The following is a 10,636-nucleotide window of genomic DNA, read 5'->3' as shown; positions in this document are numbered from 1 at the left end:
CACAACCTGGCGTAGAATTTTCCCCAACCCTGACTCTTTCCGGTGCCGGGGAGGGACAGGCAAAGGGCAGTCCTGGGTAACACTGGCTCCGTGACCCCTACACTATAACACCCAGGAAAGCCCTTGCTCTGCCGCTCACAGGAGTTTTGCCAAACAGAGGAGCGTGGGAGGTCTCTCTACTATGCAGACCCAACAAGTCTTCTCCGCTTTCCTGCCCCGGGAAGCCACTGCTCACAGGCCTGGGCTGCAGAAGGAGGCCAGTCCTCACCCAGTTTTTCCCTTGAGCCAGAACCCACCCGTCCTCCCAGCTGGAGCCTGGAATGAAGGCTCTGCATTGGGAACCTTTCCTCCACCACACCACCCCCAAGTTAACTTGCAAATGATAGGCTTGTATTAGCTTAATGTTTTAATGATGAAAGGCACAGAAGGCACTCCCTCCACACATGCCCTGGACGCCCTGGCCCTCACCCAGGTCCTCTGACCTCCTCATTCTTCCCTCTGGTGTCCACAGCAGGCCCAGCTCTTCCTGCTCTCCCTCTAGGAACCCAGCTCGGGAAAACAAGGACTTGGCCTCCATGTTGCAGACAGGTTCTCTCTGGATTCCCCCAAAGTAGAAAAGAAAGAAGCCCACGTAATGAGGGCGGAGGAGGTTCCCTGTCATCTGTTCAGGCACTTGGCTTGGGGTTGAGAGGCTGGATGCCCCCGCTTCTTCTCTTTCTTCCCCAAGGACTCCATGCCCTTCTGGTGGAACATCCCCAGGAAGCCCCTCACTCTGTCTCCCTGGGGCTCTGGGCACTACCAGTGTGCTCCATCCTTTAGGACTGGCTCTCTGGGCCAGTGTGGGCGTCAAGAGGGAAGTTTCAGGAATCTGTCACCATCCGATGGCTGTGGGGCCAGACAGGGCCATCCCAGGGCGAGGTGGGGCTAGGAGCTAGATTCTGCAAGACAAAGCACACCAGAATATTCTGGCTGGTCCCGAAGGAGTAGCTGCCACTTCCCCTCCCACCCCTCTTACATGGTGAAGGTCACACAGAACAGGGTCAGGCCCAGGGGCTCCGCCGTCAGGGGCCATGGGTTCAAATGCAGAGACACCGCATGCTCTCTGAGCTTGGGCAAACTCCCTCCCTGGCAACCATCTCCAAACACCTTTTTGAAAACAGTCGTCAGGACTAGGTGTGTGCACACGCTGGGGTGCTTTGAGAGTGGTTTCCCAAGGGCCTTGGCATAAATGCCACAGAGACAAAAGACACGTTGGTTCGGGGCTGAAAGGGGCATTTTTGCCCAAAGGTTGATTCTGAAGAGTGAAAAATGTGTAGGAGTTACTTCCCACCCCCCCCTTCTTCAAAATAGAAGATGTTTAAGTACTATTAAGGAAAAATGGTTTCTTATTAACATATATTATTTGCTTTACTGAAAAGGAGACTACTGATAAGGAAATCAGTGGGGCTTTTTGGACTTAACGTCTGTATCTGGGCAAATTTATGAAGGTGCAACACAGAAGGCAGAAGAAGCCTCTTTAGCTCTCAGCTTGAGATGTGTTGCAAGGCCATACTGGGAAGCTTGGGTGGGTGGCACATAGTCCCCTAAGCCAAGAGTTGGTTGTCAAGGATCTAAGTCAATACCTCATTTTGCAGATGGGCAAATCAAGGCCCTGGATGGCAAGAGATGGCCAGCTTAGGTAACAGAGATCCTGGAGAGCCAAGGCGGTTGGAAGAACCTGGTATCCTGACCTGCAGCCCACTCACTCTTGAGGCGACAGGGTGGGCTCCCTGCTCTGACTCTCCTTCCCTTCCCCTTGCCAGCTTGGCCTTCTGCCAGGGCGGGACGTTTACCTATGACAATGAGGGTGGCGGTGCTGACAGCCTGGCCCAGCGTGTTCTCAGCCACTGCCTTGTACTGGCCGCTGTCCTTGGGGGAGACACTGGGGATGATGAGGGAGCACACGCCCAGCACATCAGTGCTATATACTTCCGGGTTTCCTGCCAGGCTCTGGTCGTCCTTGAACCAGGTGACGCTGGGCCGGGGCCAGCCCTGCACGGCACAGCTCATGCAGCACTCACAGCCCTCAGGCAGCAGGTGGGTCCGCAGGCCCACCAGGAACCGGGGCTTCTGGCTCAGGTCAGGCTCCCGGTAGCTGGGAGCCTTCACCGTGAACCTGTCTGTGGCAGAAACCAGGGAGAGAGAGAGAGAGAGAGAGAGAGAGAGAGAGAGAGAGAGAGAAAGGTCAGCAAGCAAGGAAGGGCTGGCTGAGGCGTGAGTCACATGGAATGCAGGCATTTCCTCGGTCCTTCCGCCACATCTTACCTGCAAATTTGGCCCCCACGGCTTGACTCACTTTTTTATCTTTTTCTTAAAATACCTTTTGGATTTTTTTTTTCAACTACAAGCTAATACACATTCACTGTGGACAAACTAGAATGTATAGAAAGTCAAAAAGGGAAAGAATAAAAACCATGCATAATTTCACTGCCTATCAACGACCAGGGCTAACATTTTGGTGTGGAATCTTCCAGACATTTTTTGTGTGTGTGTGTTTTAGAAATATGGAATCATGCATTCGATTTCATAATCTGCTTTTTCTAGTAACTACTTTGAAGGCCCACATTTCGTTAACTCTAAAACATACTTGGTTTTCAGAGAAACATTAACCTCTCTTTGCTGTATTGCCTGCAGCTGATTTGTGACCCCGCCCAAAGGCTTCCTGGACACGTGGACACCCACGGCCCTCTGTTGTCTCTGGACCCACCCTGAGTCAAGGACACAGAGGCCCGTAGGCTGAGCGAGGTTCGGAGGTGGTGAGGCGGGGAGTGGGGGAGGCAGGGAGGCGGGGATGAGGGCGGGGCGGCCAGAGATACACTGAGCGGAGCTCGGCCACCACTGCCCGGGTTGCCCCCCAGTGGCAGCCCGCATCCCCAAGAGCTCACCTCGCTGCCGCTGGATGCACCAGGGCTGACTGGTGTCTGAGGGCTGGCTGGCCCCCAGCTCGTTCTTGGCCACCACCCGGAAGTGGTACTCGTGGCCGGGGAGCACACCCAGGAGGGTGAAGTGGTTGGTGTGCACGTGGTCGGCCACCTGGCGCCAGGGCCCGTGCGCCGAGGAGCGTGTCAGCACCTCGTAGTGCAGGGGGACATCCCCGGCCTCATCTGGAGAAGGTTCCCACTCAGCCGTCACTGTCCCAGGCACGTTCTCCTGCAGGCGGATGGGCCCGGGAGCCTTCGGGCATGCTGCTCAAGAAAGCAAAGGGAGCTGAGTTCCGGGGGTACTGAGCAGGGGTCCCCAGGGCTTCTGCACGGCCCTCCCGGAGGTCCCCAAGTCTTCCGAGGTCCTGGGAGTGCAGTCTTGCCATGCAGGCAGCTAGAGCCAGAGAGAGAGCTCAGCTGGGGGTCTGCAGCTATCCCTAGAGAGTAGAAAACCTTTCCAACAAGAATTATTTGAATTCACTCTGGTTTATAAGTCAAATGACACAGGACAGCGGAGGGGCTTCCACAAGACCAAGTTGCAGAGCCCCCATCATTAGCTGTAGGTCACTTCTGTGTTCTAGAAGCTTCTCCAGGGTGGGTGGGGGCTATGTGGGAGTCCCAGTGGGGAGGGCCACATTTATCGTGTACAAGGACCACAGACAATCCTTCCAAGGCTCATTCAGTTGAGGTAATGATGATGGCTATCTTTGCTCACTGACCCCAAATGAAGAATAACAAGTCCAGTGAAGGGCTGTGGCTTGACTGTCCCTAAGTTCCTGGGGCAGGACAACGGACCCGCACCCCGCACCCCACTCCAGACTCTCCTTCTGCCTTTTCTCCTTTCTTCAAGCTCTTAGGAATGGCTGGTGGTGTGGTCACCTTGGATTCCCTGGCATGGTAGACGAGCTGAGACTAGGCTAGATGGAGAGCTCCGTGCCTTGGGGAGTGGCAAGCCAGTGTCGGCAGACCCTGCCTAGGCCTGCCTCACCTGCCACCCTGAGGGGGAAGCTGTAGGTAGCCTCCTTGCCCTCCAAGCTCCTCAGCACCACAGTGTAGAGGCCACTGTCTGAGAGGCTGGCCACAGGAATCAGGAGCTGGGTGAGGCCATCCTTGGTGAAGGTCACATTTCTTTTAGGCAAGGGCAAGCCATCCTTCAGCCAGGTCACCTCAGGCATGGGGGCAGCCTGGGAAATGAGAGGAAAGAAAAGTAAGCAGGGGAGGTTTTGTGGGGGTGATGGTATTTAAGCTGGGCCTAAGGGGAGAAGAGCATTCTCGGAGGGGAAATGTCTGGGCAGAATCACAGAGGTGGGAAGTGCCTCTTTAGGGAGGGGCTGGTCGAGAGGGAATGATACAGGATGGCATGGTAGGGGGCGGTGGGATAGTGAGGAAGCAGGACAGGGAGAGTAAGGCAAACCCCCAGCTCCTCGCGAGATCCTCTGGTATTGTACTCACTGGGCATCAGAGTCAAATGGGCATTCCAACAGTAATGAACCTCACGGGATTGTTCTGAGGATTGGAGAAGTTAGTAACACGTGGAAAGCATAGAGAAGAGGGCCAAGGAACACTCAGTGTTAAACACTCAGTGTGTGTTAGGTATTTTTGTCACCACCGTTGTCCTTATTATGGTCTAATTGTTAAGGACATGTAATTAAAATTTTTTTTTAATGTTTTGTTTATTTTTGAGACAGAGAGAGACAGAGCATGAGCAGGGGAGGGGCAGAGAGAGAGGGAGACACAGAATCCGAAGCAGGCTCCAGGCTCCGAGCGGTCAGCACAGAGCCTGACACGGGGCTCGAACTCACGAATCGTGAGATCATGACCTGAGCCGAAGTCGGACGCTTAACTGACTGAGCCACCCAGGTGCCCCAAGGACATGTAATTTAGAGTTATGTCTGGGTTTGAGTCTGGCTCTGCCGCCTATGAGTTCCCGCACAGATGATGTTGGTGACAATGATGATTCTTTCTGAAGGTTTTTAAAATTTATTTATTTTTTTTTTAATTTTTTTTTTCAACGTTTATTTATTTTTGGGACAGAGAGAGACAGAGCATGAATGGGGGAGGGGCAGAGAGAGAGGGAGACACAGAATCGGAAACAGGCTCCAGGCTCCGAGCCATCAGCCTAGAGCCCGACATGGGGCTCGAACTCACGGACGGTGAGATCGTGACCTGGCTGAAGTCGGACGCTTAACCGACTGCGCCACCCAGGCGCCCCTGAAGGTTTTTAAAATTTAATTAGAGAGAGAGAGAGAGTGCAAGTGGGAGAGGGAGAGAGAAGGGGGGAGGGGCCAGGGGAGAGAGAGAGAGAGAGAGAGAGAGAGAGAGAGAGAGAGAGAATCCCAAGTAGGCTCCACACTAACAGTGTGGAGCCCAACGCAGGGCTAGAACGCATGAACCAAAAGATCATGACCTGAGTCGATATTGGATGCTTAACCGACTGAGCCACCCAGGCGCCCCGACAATGATGATCTTAATAGTAATCATCATCATCATCGTAATTACTGATGGATAACAAACACTGGGCACTTGCTATATGCCAGGTACTGCACATGCTTTCCATGTATTAATTCCTTGAATCCTCAGAAAAATCCTTTGAGATAAGTTACTATTTATCCCCATTTGACAGATGAGGAATTTGGAACACAGAGAGGGTAAGATATTTGTCCAAAGTCAAACGGCTAGTGAGTAATGATGCTAGAACCTGACCCCAGGCAATCTGGGCTTCCAGCCCCCACACATTACTGCTACATTACACATACAGAGACAGGTGGAGTTGGTTGGGGATCATCCCGAGTCAAATGCAGGTCATGTGCTTGTGCAATACTCATTCTAAGGTCAAAAGGGATTATCCATCCTGCAGGCCCCTGAATTCCCAGGCTAAGTAAGGAGAGGTGGAGGAAAGTGGGCACCATAGCTTAGAGGTGCAGTGACAGAAGCTACCACTAGAGGGACTTGTAGACAAGAGCAGAGTGGCCACCCAGTGGCCAGGTGAGGGGCTCTGCCTTCAGGGAGGACCCTCTTCTTTCCTCACTTCTGGCCTGATTTCCAGCACAAGCCCTAACCACTGGCTGGGGACCAAAAAGGAGGGCGGTGGGGAAGAACCACAGGGCTGAATCCGGCTCTCTTGGCTGCTCTGGGCTCCCTTCTTCCCCACTCCCCATTAGATATACTCACTTCAAAGGAAACAGGCACACGAATGGTGTCCCCAGCTCTGACCATCAGCAGGTCCTCTGTGCTGGAATCCATGAGGAACTTGGGACAGACTGGAACACACAATATGGCTCGTCACCTCCCTCCACACTTGGGCCCCAGCTCCAGGTCTCCAACAAGGCGGAGCTGGAGGGGGAAGTCTGGGCCCGACTAATTGGTGCAGAGATCCATGGTGGCAGGGGAGGCTCTGGAGGAAATGGATAGGGAGCTGGGAGGAGGATCCTGGGGGCAGGGGGAGCCGCAGGAGGTGGTGGGGAGCTGAGAAAGGGAAGCCATCGGGGAGAGGGTGAGGGTTAGGCCGGAACAGAGGGGGACAGTGAAAAGTAATCCAACTCTTATTTTGCAGAGGAGATAGATGAACACTGATCTGAGCTAGGAAGTGATAGGCTTGGGACCACACCAAGCCGGAGGCGGAACCAGGACAAGGTTCCAGGATTCTGGACTCCGGGTACATGTGCTATTCATTGTACTTGTCTTCCTTATGGTTACTATGACAACTAGGGCCTGCTGGGATGGCCCAGGTCAGCTTGGGTCAAAGACAAGTCAGCTGTTTCCAGGGGTTAAATCCAAAGGAAAAGATCCACATTTGGGTAACAGGGAGCTGTGTGTCTTCTACTCTGAGCACGAACTGGGGGTGCTTAGTAGCACTTGAGTAGCACTTATGCCTTCTTAGGTCATGCTTGGGAAGCAGCAAAGAATCCTGGAGAGAGCCTGGACTTTGGAGTCAGAGTCACCTGGTTTAAATCCTGGCCATGCCACATACCAGTGGTATGACCCAGGGCCAAGGGCCTCTGACCTCAGGTTCCCTATCTGTAAATTGGGGGCAAAAATACGAACCCTATAGGATTTTTATGAGTTGTAATGAGAAAACATTTCTGGACGGGCCTGCCTGGTCCAGTGCCGGGCTCATAATAGGTGCTTGATAAATGGCCCTTCACGAAACTGGGGAAGGGGATCTTGGCTCGGCAAGTGCACGGACGCTGCTCAGAGGCCCTCTCAGGAAGGGGGCACAGGAAGAGCAAGGAGGTGGCACTCACCGGTAACAGGCATGGCTTGCACTAATGCATCCAGGGCAGTGGGCTGGCCGTGGCCCCCGTCGTTAACTGCTGTCACCCTCATGAAGTAGCCCTCTTGGGGCCGAAGCCCTTTGACTGTGAAGGTGGTGACCAGCACGGTGCCCGTATGGCATGGGCTCCATTGCAGACTGTCTGAGCCACGCAGCTCCACCACATATCCCTGGGCTTCGTCCCCATCCTGAGCATCCGGCTGGGCCCAGCTCAAGGTGATGCTGGTGTTCGACGTATCTGTGACTTGGAGGTCCCTCACGGGCCCTGGGGGTCCTGGCCAGGTACCACGGGAATGTCAGGAACGGCATCACCCTCTCTTGAGGGAGGCCACTCAGTGTGGATATTCATTAGTTTTCATGGGGGAGGGTGGGTATCTCTTTCACTTAAGGATTCTGCCCCTAGACTTCCCTAGAGCAGGTACCTGGAACCACACCCTTACTCTATCCTATACTCTGCCTCAGCTACGCACCACAGATCCCAGGTCACCTGATCCAGAAAGCTTTCCCCACCTCAGTCCACTCATTCAGCCACCTGCCAACCCACTTCCCCTAACTGCCCTTCTGTATTTCCTGGAATGGGGTATTTTCATTGATGACCTCTTGGGCTCCAAGATCCCCGAAGGCTAGAATTCTATCTTTTGGTTCTGAGCTCTAAGTTAGTCAAGACCGCCTTTTGGGCACTCAGTCCATACTTACTCTTCACCTGTTAAATGGGAAGGATAATAACAGGCCCTATGCACCCACAGGGGTTGTGAAGTGTGTAAAGAAAGAGCTCTGAATTGCACAGCAGTCTCTCAGGCCTGGTTGCCCACTGGAATCATGTAGGGGGAGCCTTACAAACACTGATGCCTAGATCCCACCCCCAGAAACGTGCATTTCATTAGTCTGGGGTGCAGCCCAGGCAGCAGGATTTTTAAGAGCTGTCCACGTGTTTCTAAATCTGGGCTAGGGCAGTGCTTCTCAAACTTGAATTTGTTTACAAACTGCCTGGGGATTTGGTTAAGACGACAGATCCTAATTCGGCAGCCTGGGTGAGGGCTGAGATTCTGCATTCCTAGCAAGTCCCCAGGTAATGCTGCTGGTCCATGGACCATGCTTAGTAGCAAGGGTCTAGGACAGGTAGGGACTGGGGTGGCTAATGTGGGGCGCTGCTTACGCTGCTTGCTGTCTCCATTCCCTATTAGCGATGAGAGAGGGAGAGAGATTGATAAACTAGGACGGGGTTGGTCCACTTGCAAGGGATAAAATCTTCCCCCTCTCATCCCCTCCACTCCACACTCTGCCCTTTCTAGGACTAAAACTTAGATGCCACTGGGTCCATTCAACTTGTACAACGTTCTGTTCCTGCTGGGTTCGTTTCAACAGACCTGACACCTACCGTGTGTGCCCTGTGGGGATACAAAAGGACTCTCAAGGTGTGGACCACCTGGCCGACCCAGGAGGTGCCAGAAATGTGCCGCTCCCTCCATGGCTTGTCATTAGCAGACTCATAAGGGGATAAGAGGCTCATAAGAGGTATACAGAGGAGCATCTTCCAAGTTGTATGTCTTGGGGTGAGGTTTTGGATAGGTGTTTTGTGGAAAAGGTATTCTCTCCTCAAATTTGGGAAATCTGGCTCAAACTAGAACAGGACCCTTTCCTGTAGGACTTGGAAATATCAGAGGCTAGATGTTATAAATATCTGTTGTTGTTGTTGTTGTTATGCACATCTTTGATCACAGAACTTTTTGGCTGTCTGTGTTGTTCTCAACATCATGATGCTCTGACATCTCTCTGTGCATGGAGGTCTGAAATCACAGACAGGGAAATGCTGTTCGAGGCTGAATGTTTCTCAAGGGCAGAGACCAGGATTTATTTACCTAGTTGCGGGCACAGTGTTAGCCACCTTGAAGGGCAAATATCTGCTGTTTGGAGAGTCAATGGTGAGGTTCCACTGTGACCTCCCACCTGCCCCACAGAGATGATGACCCTTCACTGGGGTGGGTGGACAGTTATAGGACTGGAATGAGTCCTTGAGAGCTGACCTGCTCAGAACCTGAAGAGTGAGCAAAGTGATCTTAGGAAGGGCTTCTTCTAATCCCCACTGCCTGGCCCCTGGGCCTGTCTGATCTCAACTTGGGGGCTTATGTCTCCCCCAGGCCCCTAAAATATGCCTCACCCCAGAGGCCTTCCGACCTTTGTCTTCCAGCCTTCCTGACCATTTCCTTCAGGACTGGCCCTGACCTACGGTCCCAGTCCTGTCCCACGGGCTTCAGAGCTGTCCCCTGCGCCTCACCACCACCACCCCCAACCTGGGTTGGTGTTCTACTTACTCATGGGGTCCCGAGCAAAGACAGCATCTGATGGGGGTCCAGGCTCTCCGGGGCCAGAGGGAGCCACAGCCGTGACCCGGAACTGATATTGACAGCCCTGCCGCATGTCCACCACGGTCCACTTCCTGCCTGTGAGAAGCCAACCCCACATTAGTCCCACCATGACAGGACCAGGTGATGGGGACACAGATGGCGCCACCAAGCTCTGGAAAAGACCAAACCTAGGGTGCTAACACCTTCCTCCTCTCCAGGCAGCCAGCTACCGGTGACTCGGTTCTCTCCAAGGTGAAAACAACACTGCTCAGGATGTCAGAGGCCCTAATCCTTGTCTGGTTCTGTCACTAACCTGCTGGTGGTCTCGGACAAGTGCCTTAATCTCTCTGGTTCTCTCTGCTTTACAGAGTTATAAGAGTTGTTATAAATATATATATTTATAAATAAGACAGAATGACTAAATAGGGAAGTTGGAAGAATGCCCTTAGTTCCAAACCCTTTTTCCAGAGATGAGGAAACTAAGGCCCTGAGAGGCCTCTGCTCCTAAGTGGCACAGCCCTGGCTAGAAACCTGGTCTCCGGACAACCCGCCTCGAACCTGGTCTTTCTCCTGCAAACTTGGCTTGGACTTTTCTGAGTTCTTTCCGATCTCAGAAAGCAGTTTCTTGGAAACCGCAGGGAAGTTAATGGGATAGGGGACACTTCTCCCCATCTTATGGATGAGGAAGGTAATATCTAGAGAAAAGAGTGCATTGCCCAAGGTCCAGGCCCGAAGGAAAGGGGTTAATGCTAGCAGCTCCATCTCTGGCTTCCATCCTGAAACTTCTGGAACCCTCTCCAGGGTTTCCTAACCTTGGCACTATTGGCATTTGTAGCCAAATAGTTCTTTGGGGGCGTGGGGATGGGGACAGGGGCGTGGCCCTGTGTATCGTAGGATGTTTAGCAGCGTCTCTGGCCTCTACCCCCCACCTTCCCATGCTTCAGTTATGACAACCCCAAATTGCCAGACAATTGCCAAATGCCCGCAGGGGGCGAGACCACCCCAAGTGAGACCCACTGTACTAACGGGATCGGGCACCATGGTGCCACAGGACCCTG

General features: G+C 53.2%; 1 protein-coding gene across 1 annotated transcript in view; it reads right to left on the bottom strand.

Moving 5' to 3' along the window:
• Nucleotides 1–388: 388 nt before the first annotated feature.
• Nucleotides 389–10,636, bottom strand: part of IGFN1 (immunoglobulin like and fibronectin type III domain containing 1) — a 32,784-nt gene continuing 22,536 nt past the window's right edge. Inside the window, exons 19-25 of the mRNA XM_043567526.1 lie at nt 9,546–9,674; nt 7,205–7,507; nt 6,132–6,220; nt 3,949–4,144; nt 2,925–3,224; nt 1,833–2,159; nt 389–938 (exon numbers count right to left, since the gene is read on the bottom strand). Of these exons, the coding sequence (XP_043423461.1) occupies nt 925–938; nt 1,833–2,159; nt 2,925–3,224; nt 3,949–4,144; nt 6,132–6,220; nt 7,205–7,507; nt 9,546–9,674 (1,358 nt within the window). The 3' untranslated portion in view covers nt 389–924. The remainder of the gene's footprint in view (nt 939–1,832; nt 2,160–2,924; nt 3,225–3,948; nt 4,145–6,131; nt 6,221–7,204; nt 7,508–9,545; nt 9,675–10,636) is intronic.

The sequence above is a fragment of the Prionailurus bengalensis genome, chromosome E4 (assembly GCF_016509475.1).
Source record: "Prionailurus bengalensis isolate Pbe53 chromosome E4, Fcat_Pben_1.1_paternal_pri, whole genome shotgun sequence".
Classification (NCBI taxonomy): domain Eukaryota; kingdom Metazoa; phylum Chordata; class Mammalia; order Carnivora; family Felidae; genus Prionailurus; species Prionailurus bengalensis.
This window is presented reverse-complemented; position numbering and strand designations above follow the sequence as displayed.